The sequence below is a fragment of the Labrus bergylta genome, chromosome 7, assembly GCF_963930695.1.
Source record: "Labrus bergylta chromosome 7, fLabBer1.1, whole genome shotgun sequence".
In the NCBI taxonomy this organism is placed as follows: domain Eukaryota; kingdom Metazoa; phylum Chordata; class Actinopteri; order Labriformes; family Labridae; genus Labrus; species Labrus bergylta.
This window is the reverse complement of record NC_089201.1, coordinates 20,827,659-20,847,063: the sequence shown is the minus strand read 5'-3', so window position 1 is coordinate 20,847,063 and position 19,405 is coordinate 20,827,659. Positions and strand designations below refer to the sequence as shown.

Sequence of the window (19,405 nt, the reverse complement as noted above, 5' to 3'; positions counted from 1 at the left end):
TGCTTTGGACAAAAAAGGAATAAAGAAAATAGATCTACCTTTTTTAATCTCTTCTTTAACAGCAGACATCTTTTCTTGATCCTGAGAACGTAAGCTTTGGTTCTCCTTTTGTGGCATTGTTGGGCTGTCAGAGTGGGACTGAAAGAGAACAATCGGTTAGGAGCTTTATGATAATCTTCTATCCCAAGCAGGTGTTCCAAAATGTATTATCGTTATACCTCAGAGTCCCAGGTATCCTGCTCTTCCTCCCCCTTCTCTAGACCCAGCTCAGACAGGAAATCTAGATGCAGAACGATATAGATTAAGAACAATGAAATAAATGAAAAGCAGTGGTAGCTTCAGCATCATTTGCTTGCTGTTAGGACATGATATTTAACTCTATGGGTTTTGCACAGTACACTTTGAATCATTTCAAAACATGTCTTGTTGCATCTTTATCCATTCACATGTTTACAGTTAATACTTTTCTTAATGTACGAGCACATTAACTATGGTCTATGGCAATAACTACTGACATGCAGTTCTACCTGACATGTTCTATTAAGATTCGCTCTTTACAATACCTCTTTCCTTGTTTTTAGAACCTTCTGACTCAGGCACAGGCAATGAGGCTGGAAGGGACCCCTGACTCCCTTCAGGTTGTTCATTTTCCTCTGACAAGTCTTCTTCCTCCTCTTCATCATCATCATCATCATCATCTCTCATTACCTCATCTTGTTCTTTCTCGTCGTCATCCTCAGTGTACTCTTTGTCCTGTGTAAAGAAAATAAATGTTATCTCATAATCTTGTTCTTCAAATCTATTTATACTACTGGTGTGTCCATATGCCATTATTGATGAATAGACTAGGGAGTTCAAAAGAGAAAATTCAGGGTTTATTGGGGCCACACCACAAACTGCTACACTACAGTTAAAAATCATCTTTTCTACATCGATTTTACCTGAATGGCATGCTCTTCAACATTTCTGAGCTCTTGACTTGGCTCTTGAACTACACTCTCTACATCAGGTGAGTCTAGATCAACATCATCAATGTCAGTCTGAGGTAACTCTTCATCAGACAATGTGCTCCTGTCTGAATCATGGAGTTGACCATCAATGACATCTTCTTTGGTGGGAGGGCATGACGAAATCTTTTCCCTTATTGGCTCTTTATGGAGGTCATCACTTGACACTCCTTCCAGGGGAACAATGGCACTTTTAGTTTCTAGTGGAACATATGCAATCAATGTAGCCTCGTTTTCATTGTCAGATTTGTCACCTTTGAACACATACCTATCATCGGACACTTTGACTGTTGCGCTAGCAAAATCGTACTGCAGCTTTTTGTCCATGCTGTCAGAGTCCTCACTTGGTTCATCATCTTTGCTGGCATTGTCTTTCTTAACAACCAGCTGTTGTTCCTGCTCATCCCCTGAAGTCTCACCATTTCCTTCATCATCGCCTTCATCTTCCCCAGGGTCATCTAACTCTGCTTCATCCTCTGGCTTTGTGTTGATTACACTTGAGGGCCTCGACTTTGGGGACAGCACATTGGATGGGGTAGTAGGACATGTTTTCAAGATGTTACCACATTCTGCTACTTCATTCTTCACCATCTTCTGCTGTTCTGATTCACTTACTTCATCGTCATCATCCCAACTATCATCGTCACCTTTCTCATTCTCTGAGTCTACTTTTCCTTCGACTTGTGATAACTGACTAACTGGTTCCACATCATCATTATCTAGCACTTCATCCTCAGGTGCCGGCGACAATGCAGGGGAGGGGTCATTTGACTCTTTGTCAATACTTTCGTTCTCTTCATCTTCCCTAGAGTCATCAGAACACGGCTGCTCTCTAGTCTGGTTTACTGTGACAATATTTGTTTCAGTATCTGGTGGAAGTACATCACCTCTAGTGATGAAGCCATTATCATTGCGGTTGTTGTTTTCAGAGGTAGAATCCCAATCTGATTCATCTGCTGTTGTTTTTGCTGGTCTGCTCTCAGGCTTAGGAGTGCTTGTTGGAGATATCTTCAAAGAGTATGTAGGTTTATCTACTGCCCGAGGTGAGGCACATTTTGGAGATTGTACCACTGCTGAAGAAATATCCCGGGAAGGATTTACAGGGTCTTCATTTGGATGAGATAATGTTGACTTTGAGTGCAGTGTTGATGGTTCTGGTTGTAAATCTGATGGTTGAACATCACTTTTGTGATCTAGAATCGCTTCTTGGACTTTATCTTCTTCAGGCAGCTCAACGTCACTGTCCTCCAAGGAAGAGCCCCATGAGGATCTCCGTTTATCTTTTTTGGAAGCTTCTTTTTTAGATCCAGCATCAGTGGAACAGTCTGTATTTTCCTCCTTGTCCGCAGGCAGTGCCCTCATTCGATTAGCAAGGACAGTCTTGCGACCAATTCCCCCTATTTGATTTTCATCATCATCACTGTCGTTCCAAAGCGTCTCACCACTGTTTTGTTCATCAATCCAGGAGTCATCGTCTTCTTTTTCCACTTCTCTTTCACAGTCTTCCTCTTTAATGGGGCCTCCTGATAAACCCATGTCTGAATTAATGTGATGGGCTGATGACTTTACAAAGTCCTTCCCAAGACTATCATCTTCATCAGAAAATTTTGACTCTACCCTAATTGCTGACACAACACAATCCTCTGCTACATTTAATGTTGCTGGTATTGCAAAACTTTCTGTCACAGCTGGGCTTTCATGTTTTAAGTTCTCTGTTATGGAGTCTTTCTCAGTCTCACCTACAATACCAGAACCAGTGCCGGGTACATTTTGAGGATCAGAGCCATCAAGAATCTCAAGGGCACTGGCAACAGAAGGTTTTTGGTTATTTTCAAATTCAGTAGTTTTGGCCTCCACAGTAGCCACATTGTTCTCATCCTCCTCCTCTTCACATCCATTTTCTTCTTCATCCTCTTCCTCACCATCCTCCTCACTTTCCTCAACATCCTCTTCATCTTCATCATCTTCTTCTTCTTCCTCCTCCTCCTCCTCTTCTTCTTCCTCCTCTTCTTCTTCTTCATCTTCATCATCCTCTTCTTCCTCCTCCTCCTCCTCTTCCTCCTCTCCATCTTCTTCCTCAGACTCCTCAGGTTCTGGGCTTCCTTCTTGAGGGTTAGATCTCGCTTTGCTACTTGATGGTTGCTCTGAGCGTTTGCTTTTCTCCCGCTCAGCTACACTGTCAGCTTTTTAGAGTAGGGGAGAAAAAATAGGGAGGGAAAGATGTCTTAGACATGCAAATGGAGAAGTTGTCAAAATTTTAAGTTACCTTTCTATAGCTTGGAAGAGGGCTAGAAGTCATCTGGGGTGCTTTGGAAAAGAAGGAAACAGGAGAGGGATCTACTGGTTGCTGCTGAGCTTTGCTTGATGGTAAAGCGTGTGGGAGGTATGGGATTCTCTGGACTCTATTTTCATTCTCTTGCTCTGATTCTGTACCACTCAAGGATCTGTCAGGCATGGCAGATGCTAAAGGCAGGCAGGGACAAAAGATTACTAACAAAAAACACAAACTATGGGAAGACACAAACAAACCAGTAAGTTAAAAGATATTTAGTACCTTGTCCTCTTTCCGATGCAATCAATTTTCTTAGGTTTACCCTCTGTGGTTTCTGAAAGACAGCATATCCTGTGAACACATTTTTGGAAAATCACACCAGAGACACACATTACGAGAAAAAATGATGTACAAACCTTTTCAATTAAAACCGAATCATCATCATCATCTGATGAAGGCCACTCATCTGCTGCACTTTTTGAAACCCTGATGGAAGGAGAAAAGTGGTATGAGTTTTGATGTAAATTGGAAATGTAAGTAGAATATCTTTGGAAAAAAAACAAAAAAAACTTTGCTCACCGGCTTAGTGACTCAGACTGAGAATTGTCTTCAAAATCTGCAACAAAGCATAGGAACTTATTTCCAGCGAATCACCACTTAACCTCATTTGAAGAGGTGATGTTATATCTTAATGTCAAAACTGTCAAAATATGGAAATTCAGAGAGCTTCTACATCTAAAAAACAGAAATTGTTGCACAAGTCAACAATTCTAGCAGCAAAACAAATAGCTTTTCCTGCAAACAAGAGCGTTTAGAGCACCCATCCTCAGTAAATGTTTCTGGAAAGAAAGGCAGTCTTTGACTGAGTTTGCAGACAAGGTTCAGCTAAGCAAAGTAATACCTCCCCCTGCTTCATTTGCTCCATGCTCTAGATCCAGTCAAGAGGTTATGCATGAGGAATGAATGAAATAATCCAAGTCAATAATGAATAGACACAAATGTATCCTCGTACTACTACGCTCACCTTCATGCACTTAAAACTTATATCCTTACCATCTTTGTCAGTGGCTGGTCCTCCCAAAGAAAAGCCTGCTTCAACATCCTGTGAGGGACTTCCCAACAAGGTTTTTTTCTTCTTTTTGCTTGGGCCTTGAAGTGATAGGGAGGGCCCATCGTTCCTTTGGGTACTGTGCTCAATGATCAGGAGGGAACATCTACAAGAGAATGAAGACACAGTAAATGTCTTAAGCCTTAACCTATGGACTATGACCCTACCTACGTTGTCAGATTCAGGTGTGTCAAGGAAAATTACAGAAATAATGAAGACCAAAACTGATTCCTTGGGCACTGGTTTAGCTCAGTGCTTAGAGGTCGTGGGTTCTAATCCGACCACTGCCCTTTGCTGCATGTCATTCCCTACTCTCTCCTCACAACATTTCCTGTCTCTCTTCAGCTGTCCGATCAATAAAGGCCCAAAAACATCACTTGAAAAATATATTTCTTATGAGAAAATTTAAACTTGATAATAAATTGTGTTTCTTTTTGGGCTTGCTCGCTTTCATTTGTTAACCTTTACTGAGGAAGTACCACTCAAGGAACGTAAGTGTAAGAATAAGAGGCAAAGCTTACGGGTGATGGCCATTCATCACTGCGTAGTCATCAGCTGACCATCCTTTGGTATCCTTTAGAGTGATATCTGCTTCGAATCGCAACAGCAGCCGCAACATACCGATTTGTCCATTGCCGGCAGCTATCATTAATGGGGACCTGCAGGTAAGACCATGGCCAACTTTAAACTAAGAATTCTCACATGTCAAGTTAGTGGACATGTAACAGAAACGCATCATTATTTAGAACTCACCTTTGGGCTTGGTCGATCACATTTACATCAGCACCCTCCTTGAGAAGAAACTCAGCCATTTCAATATGGTCCTCACGGACTGCTACAGTCAGAGGTGCGTATCCCTCCTAAAATTAGATAATAGTGAACATTAATTTAGCAGCAAGCGTCACCAAAGTACATGAATAGAATATCAAAGTTTATAGGGGGCAGAAACATTCCAAATTACATTCAGGAATAGAATATTTTCAAGTACTTGTTTTACTAACAATTCAAATAAATATGCTTTCATTTCACCAGGTCTGTTTGAGCGGAAAACAACTTGATGGTTAGCCTAAGGCTGAGAGGTTGCATTGTGGTAGACAAAAAGATAAAATCACCTTATTTTGAGCATTGATGTCAGCTTCATGTTCGAGCAGAAGGACAGCAGTGGAAATTGAAGGGATGTTTGCTGCCAGATGTAGAGCTGTATTGCCATTGATATCCACCAGATTAGGCTCGGCATGATTCTCCAGCAGTATGCTTACACAGCGTTCATGCTGGCCTTGCACTGCCTGAAATATGTAATTATGATCATTATGATATTTAACATTTAATAAGGAATCATTCTGTGTTGGATGTTCATCGTAGAGTATTACCTTTTTCAAGGCGGATCTGTTTTGATTGTCACATAGGTTAAGCTTGGCTTTGCTTTCGACAAGGAATTGCACCACCTCAACATGTCCGCTGGCGCAGGCAATATGAAGTGCTGTCCTAAAACAGAAAGGAGAATTTCTCAGATGCAGACATTCTTGTTCTTTACCATTTCCTCAGACATTTGTTATACCCCTGCATTACTTTACTAGTCCCCTATCCAAACAACTTAATGACTTCAAAGTTCTATGTATTCAATGCAGAGCCTGTCACATCATTTTAAAGAAAATGTAAAACATTTTCTAGATTTAGCCTCTTTAACCTCAGAATATATAATTTATTTATCTTAAATAAATGCAAATCAAAGTTTTTTTATGCTTTGTACCATATGTGGTCCATGCAAACACACACAAAAATAAATAAACGTATTAATATAAAAAATAAAAAATTAATTCAAAACATCAATTTGAGCTCTGGGGAATGTATTGAGGTTTTTTTCTCCCTTTTTTGACATTTTGCAGACTAAATTATTAATCGCTTTTATCATTAAAATAATTGGCATATTATTTAATTTAATGATTTGATAATTATATGATGAAAATAATCATTACTTTCAACCTATTCGATTCTTCCCCATATTTGTTGTTATAACATGTTAATTCCACTTACAACTATAGATGCAGTTTTAAAGCTTGACATTTAAATGGTTTAATAATTATTGATCAACGGGAACATTTCACAAATTCTGACAAGCCATTCCATATTTTCACCAATTCCATGCATCCGGGCAAATTGGCTCAAGTAATCCACTTACACTGCTTAGTTACTTTTGACACATACCGATTGCATTCGGTAACTGGATCTGACTTTGAAACATAAGTAGTAAAAAAAAACACAGGGGTGTCATGTACATTTCAAACAGCAGGTAGCGTGCCGTTAAAAGTTTTATAATGGACATAATTTTAACCCAACCCAGCTCAAGTATACAAAATGTGTTTACATACCGTGAACAATACAAATACATTGTCTGTATTAAATCGCTGCAATTAATGAAATAATATGCATTTCTGCAGTCATATATATAAATATACTTATGAGTTCAACAAAAAAATCCTTGAACCATACAGTATATCACAATTATTAGAAAAGCTGTAACTTTTTCAGATAAGGAAAACTTGTATGTACACTAATGAAAAATGTGTTGAGAAAAAAAGATGCCAAATGTGTCCCAGGAGACAAGAGGATAAAATGATCATGCCAAGTAATTATAACATTTAAAGAACCATTTACATAGCATAAGGTATTATGCTAAAGAGTATTGTAGGCAAATAATAAATACAGTAAAGCAAATTTCAAGAAAGAGACAATTTGTACTGTTATCCCACATACCTGTTCTCCTTGTCAAGTTGATTGATATCATTCTTTTTAGCAAGCTGCTTCAACTTTGCCAAATCACCCACTGAGGCTGCCTTGTGAACCTTGCCAAGGTCCTTGTCTTTAAGTTCATAGCCGACTGAAAGTACACTCCCATTGTCAGGGGTACCGGACGGGTGTTTCTTTTTCTTTGTAAAGCTGAATATCTTCTTCATTTTACACAGCAGCACAGCATTGCTTTTTGCACCGTCACTACCTGACAGTCGTCTGGTGCTGGAGGATCACCACAGGCGGTTCTTCCATCCCTATAAATAAGACGTTCAAAGCGGATTAGAAGCCTATAAAACCGTACTTAGGACGCCGCAGTGTTGCTTTAAGAAATATTACTTACTGTATCCCTAATAATATCCCACTCAGTTATATACAGTAGGTAGCTCTAGCGCATATATGGCTAAGTAAACAACTGAATATAGGAAAGCTTTTAACACCAATTTAGTATCTACGCTAATTACTTGACCACAGCGTCAGGTGATGGTTAAAAGACAGTTTTCAAGCTAACGACAGCGGTGAAGTAGAGGCTTAGCTTCGTACACCATCATTTACTTGACCGTACCTTCAAGCAGGACGTCCTTTACAAGGTTATTCAAAACCTTTGCTTAATGAAAAAAATGTAAGAACACAATAATACACAAAATCTGATGAAATAACGACGCACAGGAAGCTCTAGTTTGCTAACGTTGCTCAGTGTTGTTTAAATGAACGCAGTTGAGCAAGTGTTATATCTTGTGGCTTGTTACCATGGAAACTGATTGTGCGAGAAGTACGCTAACATATAATATCCTAATTGCTAATGATAAAATTAATAATAGCACCTTTTTGTGTTACTGTGCAATGCAGCCCTCGTCAATTTATTTCATCGCGTCTAACGACAAAGTGTGTTACAGTTTAATACGACGTTACATCCGTATTTATGTGCAGAATAATATGTTGCCTAGCAACATAAAGGTTAGCCTCAGTTGGCTCCGTGCTGCGCCTCCCACGTCGTCACTTCACAGTTCATGCAAACCGCCACATTTAAACTGGATTTGTAACGTAAACAGAGCCGAGCACCGCGGGGGAAAGACGCTTATTTCACCAAGACACTTTACGCAACCTAGCAAGACTCGTTTTCGGTTCAAAGAGACTTTTGCTGGGTTCGTTAGTTACTAGACTGGATGACACAAGATCAACCATGCTAACTCAAAGCTAATTAGCGAGCATTGATGTTAGAGCCAAGATGCTAACTAAATCTACTTTACAAAGAACGGTAAGGCGAAGGCAAGGGAGGTGCGCGGTGGTGTAGCAATATTTTTCTTATAACAATGTGTGTGTAATTAATGCTAAAAACAGTGCATTAAGTCAAACACCAACCTGTTGATCATCGGACTTAAGACCACCATCAAAAGCTAGCTAAAGCTAACGAATATATACCCAATGACGCATGCTGGCTGTTTGGTTTGTAAAGAACCAACCAGAAATGAGTTTGGAGGAACCACCGATTTCCCTGACCAATAGGCGCCTTCGGTTTCTGTAAAAAAGGTTGGTTTACAAACATGGTGGCTGCTTGCTGGCGAAGTCTTATTGTGTAATGGAAAAGGTTTACCACTTGATGGCAGCATTTGCATTGGAAATTATACTAAGTTTTTCCCATAAGTAGCGCAGTAGTTCTTAGTGCAGCGGGGTAGAATAAGTGTTCAGACCATAGACTGTTCAGACCTCCCACTTAACTAAAAATATCAATAGGCTTAAGTAAGCAAAAGTAGGTTATTAATAGACAATCCTCTAAAGTAAAAGTATACATCTGCTTTAAATATTGCCTGTCAGTGTCTTACTATTATACTGTGGATATTACATTATTTTATTGTAGATAATATGTTTATGTTTGTTTTATCTGTAGATTAATCTAAAGCAATGTATCATAATATGTAAAACATCAGCATGTTGGTAGTGTTGCGGTCTTGTAGTGACCATGAAGATGAATAGCCCTGTTTTTTTTAGTTTTGTTTTATTATCCAACTAATCTAGCTTCAAATTGTTTATTATAAGAAGTAGGGTCATCATTTTTCTCAACCCACAGAGGAACACTTAATCTCTGAGTTTATCTTTCAGAATCATTTCTTTTTCAGTTGGCAAATTTGGAAATAGGCCTGGGTAAAAATTGTAACCAAAGAAGAGCTCAGTTTAGCTTTCAAAGAGAAGAAGACAAAGTGTAATATTTTCTTTTTTGGTGTCACAGAATGCAGAAACAATTAACATGAATTTGTACTTTAGGGCAGTGGTTGTCAACTCTTCTAGTCTTAGGACTCAACAACCAACTCCTTAATTAGAAACCGTGACCCAAAATTCTGATATTTTTCAACCAGCAAGATTTATTTATTGGCAAAAAGTGCAAATTTGGACCTCAGGTAGCACAAAACATGTGACAGAACAAAGACATTGTACTAAACAATCATGTTGTAAAATTGTATAATAGAATTTTAGACAAATTCTTTCCCATGCACACATTCGCAATCCACTGAAAATGGCTCTGCGAACTACTTTTGTGTCCCGAGTCCTGACACAGTTGAGAACCATTGCTTTAGGGTGTCTCTTATGTCCACTACTAGGTCCCTAATAACAGGATGTTGACCTTGGCAATTAGCTTCATTTCTGTTTATAACTGTATGAAAACCTTATTATACCAATTTTTTCTTTAATATTTTCTTTCTTATCCATTTTAACGTCAATGCTTGAACTGTATACTATCTTGTCAAAGGAGTAGGTGCTAAATTAAAAAAAGAAAAGAAAATACGCTGTTTTTAAGTTGAAATAAGGGGCACTGGTGGCGCAGGGGTTAGTGCGTGCATTCCCTGTATGGAGGCTATAGTCCTTCAAGTGGGCGGCCCAGGTTCGAATCCCACCTGTAGCTTCTTTCCCGCATGTCATTCCCTACTCTCCCTCCCTGATTTCCGAGTCTATCCACTGTCCTATCTCTCCAGGCACAAAAAGCTCAAAAATAAATCCTTAAAAAATCTTTAAGCTGAAATAAAAAAATGTTTCCTTATTCCTTTTACTAACACATCTAGTTAACCTTTTAATAGTTCATCTTATATGCATGTTCTTTGCATACCAGATTTTGTAGTTTCCAACTAAGAACAATGATACTTTAGAAGGTAAGATATTAAACATCAACAATTCACACAGTTATAGCCCTGACAGGATAAATGCATAGCAAAATAGCAATGTAATGACTTATGCATTTGAAAAAAAAAAAAAAGGTTATGAATTGAAGCCAATTGAGTGTTATTATAGCAGGATGTCAAACAAAAAAGCACCTCTGCCTGGCTTTGTTCAAGTGTCATATGTGAGATCTTAATTAGAATTATAATGGAACAAAATGCAAAAGAGATACAAATCATTAAATTGGAATACGTTCACCTTCACTGGAGCACATGTTCAAAATTGCTTTGTGCTGCGTCTTAACGTGTAGTTTCAGCCCGGATACATATTTAACATTAAAGAATCATCATGCATCTGTGTTGTTAAGCCATGTGAAATTGTCTCAGGAGGACAGGAACGTAAGAAATGAAAGACATGTACATTTATTCCAAAAGACATACATAAATAGAGAGCACAGGAACATTGTCAGACGTTTTCCAGTTTTGTAATTGATAAATGTGTAAAAATGAAAATTCAGTCTTGGGTAGCTTTCAGGGAAAATAAATCTAGTTAAACAAAATAAAAAGTTAAAAAGAAATTCAGTTTGAATGCTTTGAAGAAAAATAACTCAAATACTGCAGCTTAATATTTATTTGTATTTAGAATAAATGAATATAGAAATCAAAACAGTAACATAAAGATGCCATAAATATTACACAAAATTGCATTCCCCCACTCCAAGATATTTCCAACATTTCTTTCAAAAAGATAAATAAATATAATACCAGATGATGTACTCGAACACATCTCACCACAGGAAATTACCAACTGTGGGACACTTGAAGTTATCACTGCAGACCCATCGTGACCCACTATCCTGTTTTTAGAGGCAATATCTTGAGTCAACACTCAGTTGAACTCCCATGCTGCTGATGTCATGAGTTGCTGGAATCTGGGATATTTTTGAGCCAGGTATCAATGAGTCAGAGTCATATTTCAATCCAAGAGCCAGGTGAGCATTCTCTGTGAACTGTTGAAGGATCTATGAGATACAGTAGCACATTATCAAGACGTGAGGCATATCCTACCTACGATCAAATGAAAGGAAAAGGGAAAATATTTTCTTGGTTCTGCAGTGGCTTTGGCTAATACAAGTATAATCATTTTTAGAAGTCTGATCATCCTATTGTGTCATGAGATTTTGATCAAAACACAAAAAAGTGTTTACTGAGGTTCTTAAAACATGATCCAGGTTAACTTTCTGCAAGTCATTCACTCTCATACAGTCTTCAGGTCTGTGTGTTGGCCAGTCCTCAACTGTCATTATGTCTTATTTACATAACCTACTAAATCACAAAAGATCATCATTCCTTGACGTTTGTCTACTGTATTAGTTTTGACAAGTGACGTCAAAGTATTGACAAGGGGTGTCAAAGGGTGATTCTCATGAAATCTTGGTTTTATAGAGTTACAACATGAAATCTTTAAAAGACTAGATTAAACACATTTCTTTTTTAGGGATTAATATCAAGGTCTTAAGTGTTTATGGGCATTAATTATAAAATATTTACTGACAATTTAGCATGTTTTAGAACATATTTTCCAAAACAAGTCCATAAAAATCTCATTACCGCAATGGTCCCAAAACATCAGGGATGTTCAATAGAAAGGTCAATAGAAATAAGAATACATTTTCAAGATCAATAGAAATAAGATCAATAGAAATAAGAATACATTTTCATTTTTTTTAAAACTGATTATTAACAGTCATGCAAAGTTACTTGAAACTCTGAATTATATATATAATTAAATTAACATTTTTATTTGATTTAGACTGATTTCTGTCATTACCACAACACCTTCCACAATCTGCAACCTAAAATATTTGATATTTTAATGAAATCTGTAGGTATTTTCAAAATGATGTGATAAACCTGAAAGGCATAATGTGTATACTATGCACATACATTTTAAAGCTATTACTATTATTATACTCATTAAATTGACATTAAATCAACACCTGTTGAGGTAATGATACATGGGTTTCGGAAATGAGGTTGAAGATTTCGGTAATGATAATTAAGTATACTATAAGTAAATACTAAGACTGAGGTATGGTTAAAACCATTTTATATATTACAATTTAATTTGTAATAGATTGGATTCAAGTTTAATCATTTACATAACATACATACCCAAAATACATTACGCAAAAATGAATGCATCAATACTTTTTTTATTTTTTCTATTTTTTTATTCATCCTTTATTTTAGCAGAGAGGACCCACTGAGACCGAGGTCTCTTTTCCAGGGGTGCCCTGCAGCAATACAAAAATAGAAACAGCATAAATAATATAACAGTAAACAATAATAGCATCTAGACACTGAAACACATATTCACACATGTAAACCATGTCCATTTAAATTAATTCACATTGTGAAACAGTTGCAATTTCCTTCCTGAGGTAGTTTGGGCACTAGGTCTTTAAACACGCTGTATGAAACAAGAGAGGGCAACTTAGCTGTCCTCTGAAGGTCATTCCATATAATGGGTGCAGCAACACTAAAGGCAGTCTTTCCCCATTCAGTTCTAAACCTTGGTGTTTTCAAAGTTATCCAGTTTTGAGACTTAGTCGGATGGCTCGATATGTTTATGGACAGGAGAGTAGTAAGGTAAGAAGGGAGTTTACCTATGAGTCCCTTGTAAATAAACAAAATACTGTGCTGCTTTCTTTGTTGACCCAACGAGGACCAGCCTACAGAGCGATAAAGGTCACAATGATGAGTTTGAAATCTGTTGCCTGTGATAAAGCAAAGAGCACTGTGGTATAAGGCATCTAAAGGCTTCAAGACAGAAGGAGATTGTGTCTCCATATTCCAAAACGGGCAGTATTGTGACCTGGACAATCTTTTTTCTTTTGTGCACTGTTAGACAGGATTTGTTCCTATACAGAAGACCAAGTTGCGGTCTTATTTTTACAGATAAACAAGAAATGTGAGACCTATACGACAAATCATGATCTAACCAGATACCTAAATATTTTAACTGTTGAACACACTCAATGTTTACATTGTCTACTGTTGACAATGTGGCATTAATGGGTTCAACGTTCTGTCTTGAGAAGATCATATATTTAGTTTTTTCGGGCTTCAGTTTCAATTTAAGATAAACAAGAGTTTGCTGGAAAGAGTTAAAATTGGTCTGTAGCAATGAAAGGGCTTGCGTATTGGAGGGCGCAATGGCATATAATATTGCATCGTCAGCATACAGGTGAATTTTACAGTTTTCAATATTTTCTGCAATGCTATTTATATACATTGTAAATAGAACCGGTCCAAGGATAGATCCCTGAGGTACTCCTTTGTTGACCTCCATGAAGGGGGACTTTACATTATCCACAACTACTGCTTGGGTTCTGTTAGTTAAGTAGTTGTGGAACCAGTTCAATGCAGTCTCATCAAATCCAAAAGATGCCAATCTACTAAACAAAATAGGGTGGTCGACTGTATCAAATGCCTTGGACAAGTCAATGAAGAGGGCTGCACATTTTTGACCATTATCAATTGAATTAATTATATCATTTATTACAAGGGTTGCTGCAGATATTGTACCATGGCCCAGTCGGAATCCTGATTGATGGGGAGTAAGGATGTTATTTTAAATTTTTAAAATTGCACAGTTGCTGATTTACCAGTGATTCAAAGACCTTTGCCAAGCAAGAAAGTTTAGAGATGGGTCAGTATTTGTTAAAATCACTTGGGTCCCCCCCTTTGAATAGTGCATACGCGCTGGACTTTTAAATAAAGTGGTGCACCATAGTGTGTGTGTGTGTGTGTGTGTGTGTGTGTGTGTGTGTGTGTGTGTGTGTGTGTGTGTGTGTGTGTGTGTGTGTGTGTGTGTGTGTGTGTGTGTGTGTGTGTGTGTGTGTGTGCGTGTAGTACTGTATGAAGGCATACACTTCCTATTGAATATATACAGTAAATGCTAATTGCTCTTGCTGTGACCTCTCTCTCTCTTTCCTTCTGTACTCTTCCAGTAGTTCTGGGTTGGTGTAAATCTTTTCTCTGAAGTTTGTCAGCCTAGCCTTAGCTAAAGTGTTCTTTCTGTCACTTGCTGACTGTCTGCAATGAAATAGGACATAAAGCAAAAATATCAAGTTTGTATATAATATTGAAGTTCATGATATTTATTTAAAAATATAGTTTCTATGGTTAAATTCTCATTACCGAAACACAAGTTCTCTCTACCGCTACTGGACTTAAATTGTAGCGGTAAGTGAGAATGGTGTTTCGGAGGAGGAGCCATAGCATGTTTTGCTAACTATAGGAGAGCCATAATGACTAAGCAAATTTTTACTCAATGAACATAATTAGACATTAACCAAGTACATTTCCAAAGAAAATTTTAAAACTAAAATTTTTCTTATTGTAGAAAACGACAATATTGGTAATGATAATCAATACTGTCGTGTATGCAGTCTGATAACAGAATGTTTAACTTTTAACTGGAGAAATATGAAGAGTTCTACTTACCTGGTAGCCATCTTGAACGTACTGGCAGATGTGTTGCTTCATTCTAAATCAAAATGTATCAAAATTCTTTGTGCACGTGTAAACAGTCTTTCAAAAATGTTGCGGAGTATGAGAAGATCAGTCAGGGACACTTACATTTACCATAATTATTATACATGAATATTCAGTTTATACATTTTCTGCCATTTGAAAACATCTAGTATAGATTACGTTTTTTTGGGGGGGGGGGGGGGCTTTTCGTGCCTTTAATGCAGAGGGAGGACAGTGGATAGAGTCAGAGAGTGGGGAATGACATGTGGAGGGGGGCCATGGGTGGAAGCGAACCCGGGCCTACCGTTTGAGACAAGAGTCTCAATACATGGGACGCGCGCCCTAACCGTTGCGCTACCAGCGCACCCCAAGATTACATTATTGTTTTTCAGAATATTTTCATTTTACTGTGATTAAATTACAAAAAACATAGATTCAGTCAGAGCTGGACGAGTTGCGGTAATGAGAATTTCAGCAGAAAATGCAATAAAATACTAAAATAATTAATTTTTATGTTGAAATTACTCTTTGTGCAAGGTAGAGAAGATTGTTGTCTTTATTATAATATTAAGTTATATAACTAAACTTCAAGTTATATATTTAGAATCATTACTGCCATTGTACTTTAATGATTTCATGAGAATGACCCCAAAGTCATAGTCTCCATGCTGCAATATATATTTCCTAATTCAATTCAATTCAATTTATTTTGTATAGCGTCAACTCATAACAAGTGTTATCTCAAGACACTTTACAAAAAGCAGGTAAAATACCTTACTCTTTGTCTGTTAACATTACAAAAGAGCAGGTAAAAAGACCTTACTCATTGTTATGTCACAAAAAGCAGGTGAAAGACCTTACTTATTGCTATATTACAAATCCGTCTGTAAATCCATCTGTAATCCATCTGTAAATCCATCTGTAATCCATCTGTAAATCCATCTGTAATCCATCTGTAAATCAAACTCACCATCAAATATTTATTTTTTGAGGTTATGGATGATGCAACTACCTTCATTATAATGCTTCTCTGCTATATTCTCCGGCACACCTTTGTCCATTAATCATGTCATTATTTGGGTTGGCAAGTATTAAAGGTTAATTCCCAAGGTGGTTTTATTTTTTAGTCTGGCTCATGATTGACAAGCAATTATCCTGTTTGGAACCAGTCAACGCTACAGCAACAAAAGAAAAAAAGATAAGAGGAGGCTATTATAATAATGAGCTACAGCAAGTCTTTGTTCCGTAATAGAGGACACAGTCAATAGTTATTTTTATCAGAGTCACACTCTAGTTCAGTGTAACCTTTGCTTTTCTTGGACCAAAAATGTATCACAGTTTGACAAGTGGGTGGATCAGTAGTCAAAAAAAGACCATGCGTCTGTGGCTCAGTCGTAGAGTTAGTCGTCTCTCAATCGGAAGGTCGACTGTTCATTGGTAAATGGTTAATGGACTTGAGCTTGCATAGCACTTTTGTAGTCTTCTGACTTTAAGCGCTTTTACACCGCATGTCACACCTACCCATTCACACACTGATGGCAGTGGTTGCTATGTAGTGAGACCATCAGAAGTAACTAATCCCATTCAAACAGATTCATACGCCGCCAACGAAGCAGCGGGAGCAATTCGGGTTTAAGTGTCAGGACACATCAGACATGTTGCTGCAGGACCTGGGGATCGAATACTCGGCCACAGCTGCCCAGAATCCCCAGCACCAAGGTGCTCCCGCTGCTTTGGAGTTATAGAAATGTATATGAATGAGTTTGGCTAATACTGCCTGCCACTTTACATATCGGCCTCTGCCAACATCAGTGTGTGAATGGGTAGTTGTGACCTGCGGTGTAAAAGCACTTTGGTTGGTCAGAAGACTAGAAAAGTGCTTTACAAGCTCAAGTCCATTTACCATTTAACACTGTTACCAGTCTTTAAAAATAAAAACATAAACGCATAGATGCACGTTTTTATCACATCTCTTGTTCCCTTTTCTCCCTTGTTAAGAGGAATATTTCACTGCAGATGCACTACCTGTATTTTCACTCATCAGGCTTCCCATCCTTAATAAGCTACAGTCTCAAATGAAGAAGGACGTGTCTAAAAGCAATCCACGCATGTTGTGTGATTTCAAGTAGTAAGCTAAAATTCAATTCCTTTCAGATTTGACTCATCTGTTTAAATTTTTTTATAAAAGGGCCAAATTAACATACACATAAATATGTTTTTTGTTTTTATCAATGCAAACCTTATAATGCAGGAGACTGAGGGCGATAACAACATTGTCTCTACACTCTGCCATTTTGTCCAGTATGTCACTTGACAATATGAGTTTGTGCAGAAGATCACTCTAATCCACCATAATCCCAAAGAACATATTGTGCGCTCCATTATGTACACAAAGTACAATATCCTCTTTGTTGCATGCCCGCCGGCATGTCAGGATGCGTTATTTGTTCCCTTGGTTGTATTAAAATTCCAATGCTGACCTATAACATAACATCCTTATTATTTCAACCTATGTCACACTAAATCGGTCATATTCTCTTATGTGGCACGAACATGCTTTAGCTAAAGTATGGAACATGAAGTACAATACCATACCCGAATCATATACTTAGACCTACTGAATCCTTCATTCAGATAAGACTTTTAACATTTCAACATTGAGTGTCGTTGTCAAGGTCTTTCACTCGTATGCTGCAAACCTCAAGGTCATGAGGCCTCAGAGGAGCTTGAACATGCTTAAATAATGTCAAAACAAAGCAAACAAATGATATTCAGTATTCACGTCTTCCCATTAAAACAGGTAAACAGAGTACAGGGGTTATATTTGCCGATCTCACTTATAATTCATAATGTGCATTCTTGCATAAGGTTTCCAAATAAACAAAACAACCAAACCTAATAAAAAGAGTGTTCTTTCACTCAGTTTGCACGTGTTTACACAGAAACAGCTCGAACATAAATTCATCACAGCCCACATCCTTCTCACGTCATGGGAACCAGTGCGTGTTTTCCTGTCAAAACACATCCCCACTGATGGACCCAACGCTGTCTCACGAGAGCTTTCCCTCACATGAAGCCAATCAACTCTGGATTGATTGACAGTCAACAAATGGACCCTGTATCAGAGCTGTGGAAGGTGTTAGTGTTAAAGGTGAGTGTGTGTTTGTGTGTGTGTGTGTGTGTGTGTGTGTGTGTGTGTGTGTGTGTGTGTGTGTGTGTGTGTGTGGGGGGGGGGGGGGGGGAGGGGGAGTAGAACAACATTCACATGAGAATTCATCAGTAACCTTTTCAGTGATTCACAGTTTTCCCTCCCTGAGTGAAGAGCCGGGAACTAGGAGATACTGTAGAGCTTAAAGTTTTGTTTTTAATCCATTAAAAGCAAATGATTGATAAATGCATTAAAAAAGGACATATTGGATTAAGTGTCCTATGTACCATAAACCACACTAAATTTGTATTAATCTGATCACATCCTGCTTCAAATGCAGATAAATTGGCCTGTTTTCATTTGTCACATGATCCATATTTATTTTGCAATTAATAAGCCAGGAACTCAAAGTTTCTTTGACGGTATAAGAGAGTGAGTAAGCAAAACAATCTGGACGTTTGGAAATAAACAGTGGGACTTTATTCCCATGGAGCTGCCTTTTGTTTTTAAGGCCATTTGGTCGAAAGCAGGAAGTCAATTATTTCCCTTATCTGGGCCATCTGTTGTTTGTCATCAGAGAGCTGATGTCATTTATGTTAGCTAGGCATTTTGGGGTATGGTAAATCAGAATAACTGAGGAGGCTTTACACTTAAGGCCACTTCATTTTTAGCTCTGGCTAAGCTTTCAGGAAGTGTATGCAGAAATATTCACTTCCACAAATTGTCTCTTCCTGCTCTCTCTGTGACCCCAAGAATCCATGGAAGGATATACTTTGAATACTCGTGTATACAACATATGGTGAAATAAAGGGTAAAGAATCATCCGCAGGACACATTGTCCCTGGTTATAGAATTAGAGCAGTGTTGCATGGAGAAAAAATTCTGCATCAATATCCTGGAAAAGCTGAATTGTCCTTTTAAGACACCATGGAAAACTTGTTGGATCGATTCAATCAGCACCCACGAGCACAGCCAGGCAGGGCGGAGCTCGATGGATCATTGTGCATACAATAACTTGTGTCAGCTAAAAGATTGCAGAGTTGAGTTGCTACATTGATTTATTTAGGCTTTCTTAATAACAATAATAAGTCAAAATACATGCTTATTGCTTCATCACGCTTCTCCTTAACAGATATTTCACCTCCTTTCCCTGAAAAATGCTAACCAAGACAAGTCATGGCTTACATAGATTCTGCTTGCAACTGTTGTTGTGTACAACTTTTTCCATAAGGGATGAATCTGCTTTATATTGTTAAACTGTAGGATTGCTTGAGTTGTGATGCCCACAACTGAAGCATACATCAGTGTGCTTTCGTGGTGACTTTGATTTGTATGGTGATTGATTGTGATTGCTTCACAAATTTAAACTGGCTTTGTACTTCAACTTAATTT

The 19,405-nt window shown here is 37.9% G+C and overlaps 1 protein-coding gene across 3 annotated transcripts in view; it reads right to left on the bottom strand.

The window, feature by feature from the left end:
* The window catches only part of si:ch211-272n13.3 (ankyrin repeat domain-containing protein 36C), a 28,723-nt gene extending 20,111 nt beyond the window's left edge, over positions 1-8,612 (bottom strand). The window contains exons 1-15 of one of the 3 annotated variants that reach the window (XM_029282819.2): positions 8,537-8,612; positions 7,142-7,431; positions 5,758-5,872; positions 5,500-5,673; positions 5,141-5,247; positions 4,909-5,046; positions 4,333-4,493; positions 4,181-4,207; positions 3,859-3,895; positions 3,696-3,765; positions 3,562-3,613; positions 3,274-3,470; positions 564-753; positions 219-280; positions 39-138 (exon numbers count right to left, since the gene is read on the bottom strand). In XM_029282819.2, coding sequence (XP_029138652.2) covers positions 39-138; positions 219-280; positions 564-753; positions 3,274-3,470; positions 3,562-3,613; positions 3,696-3,765; positions 3,859-3,895; positions 4,181-4,207; positions 4,333-4,493; positions 4,909-5,046; positions 5,141-5,247; positions 5,500-5,673; positions 5,758-5,872; positions 7,142-7,341 — 1,630 coding nt within the window. In that variant the 5' untranslated portion in view covers positions 7,342-7,431; positions 8,537-8,612. Of the gene's footprint in view, positions 1-38; positions 139-218; positions 281-563; positions 754-3,273; positions 3,471-3,561; positions 3,614-3,695; positions 3,766-3,858; positions 3,896-4,180; positions 4,208-4,332; positions 4,494-4,908; positions 5,047-5,140; positions 5,248-5,499; positions 5,674-5,757; positions 5,873-7,141; positions 7,432-7,739; positions 7,853-8,536 lie in introns of those variants that run through there. The other 2 variants (XM_065956998.1, XM_065956997.1) reach the window with 2 other exon arrangements.
* Between the last annotated feature and the right edge of the window lie 10,793 nt (positions 8,613-19,405).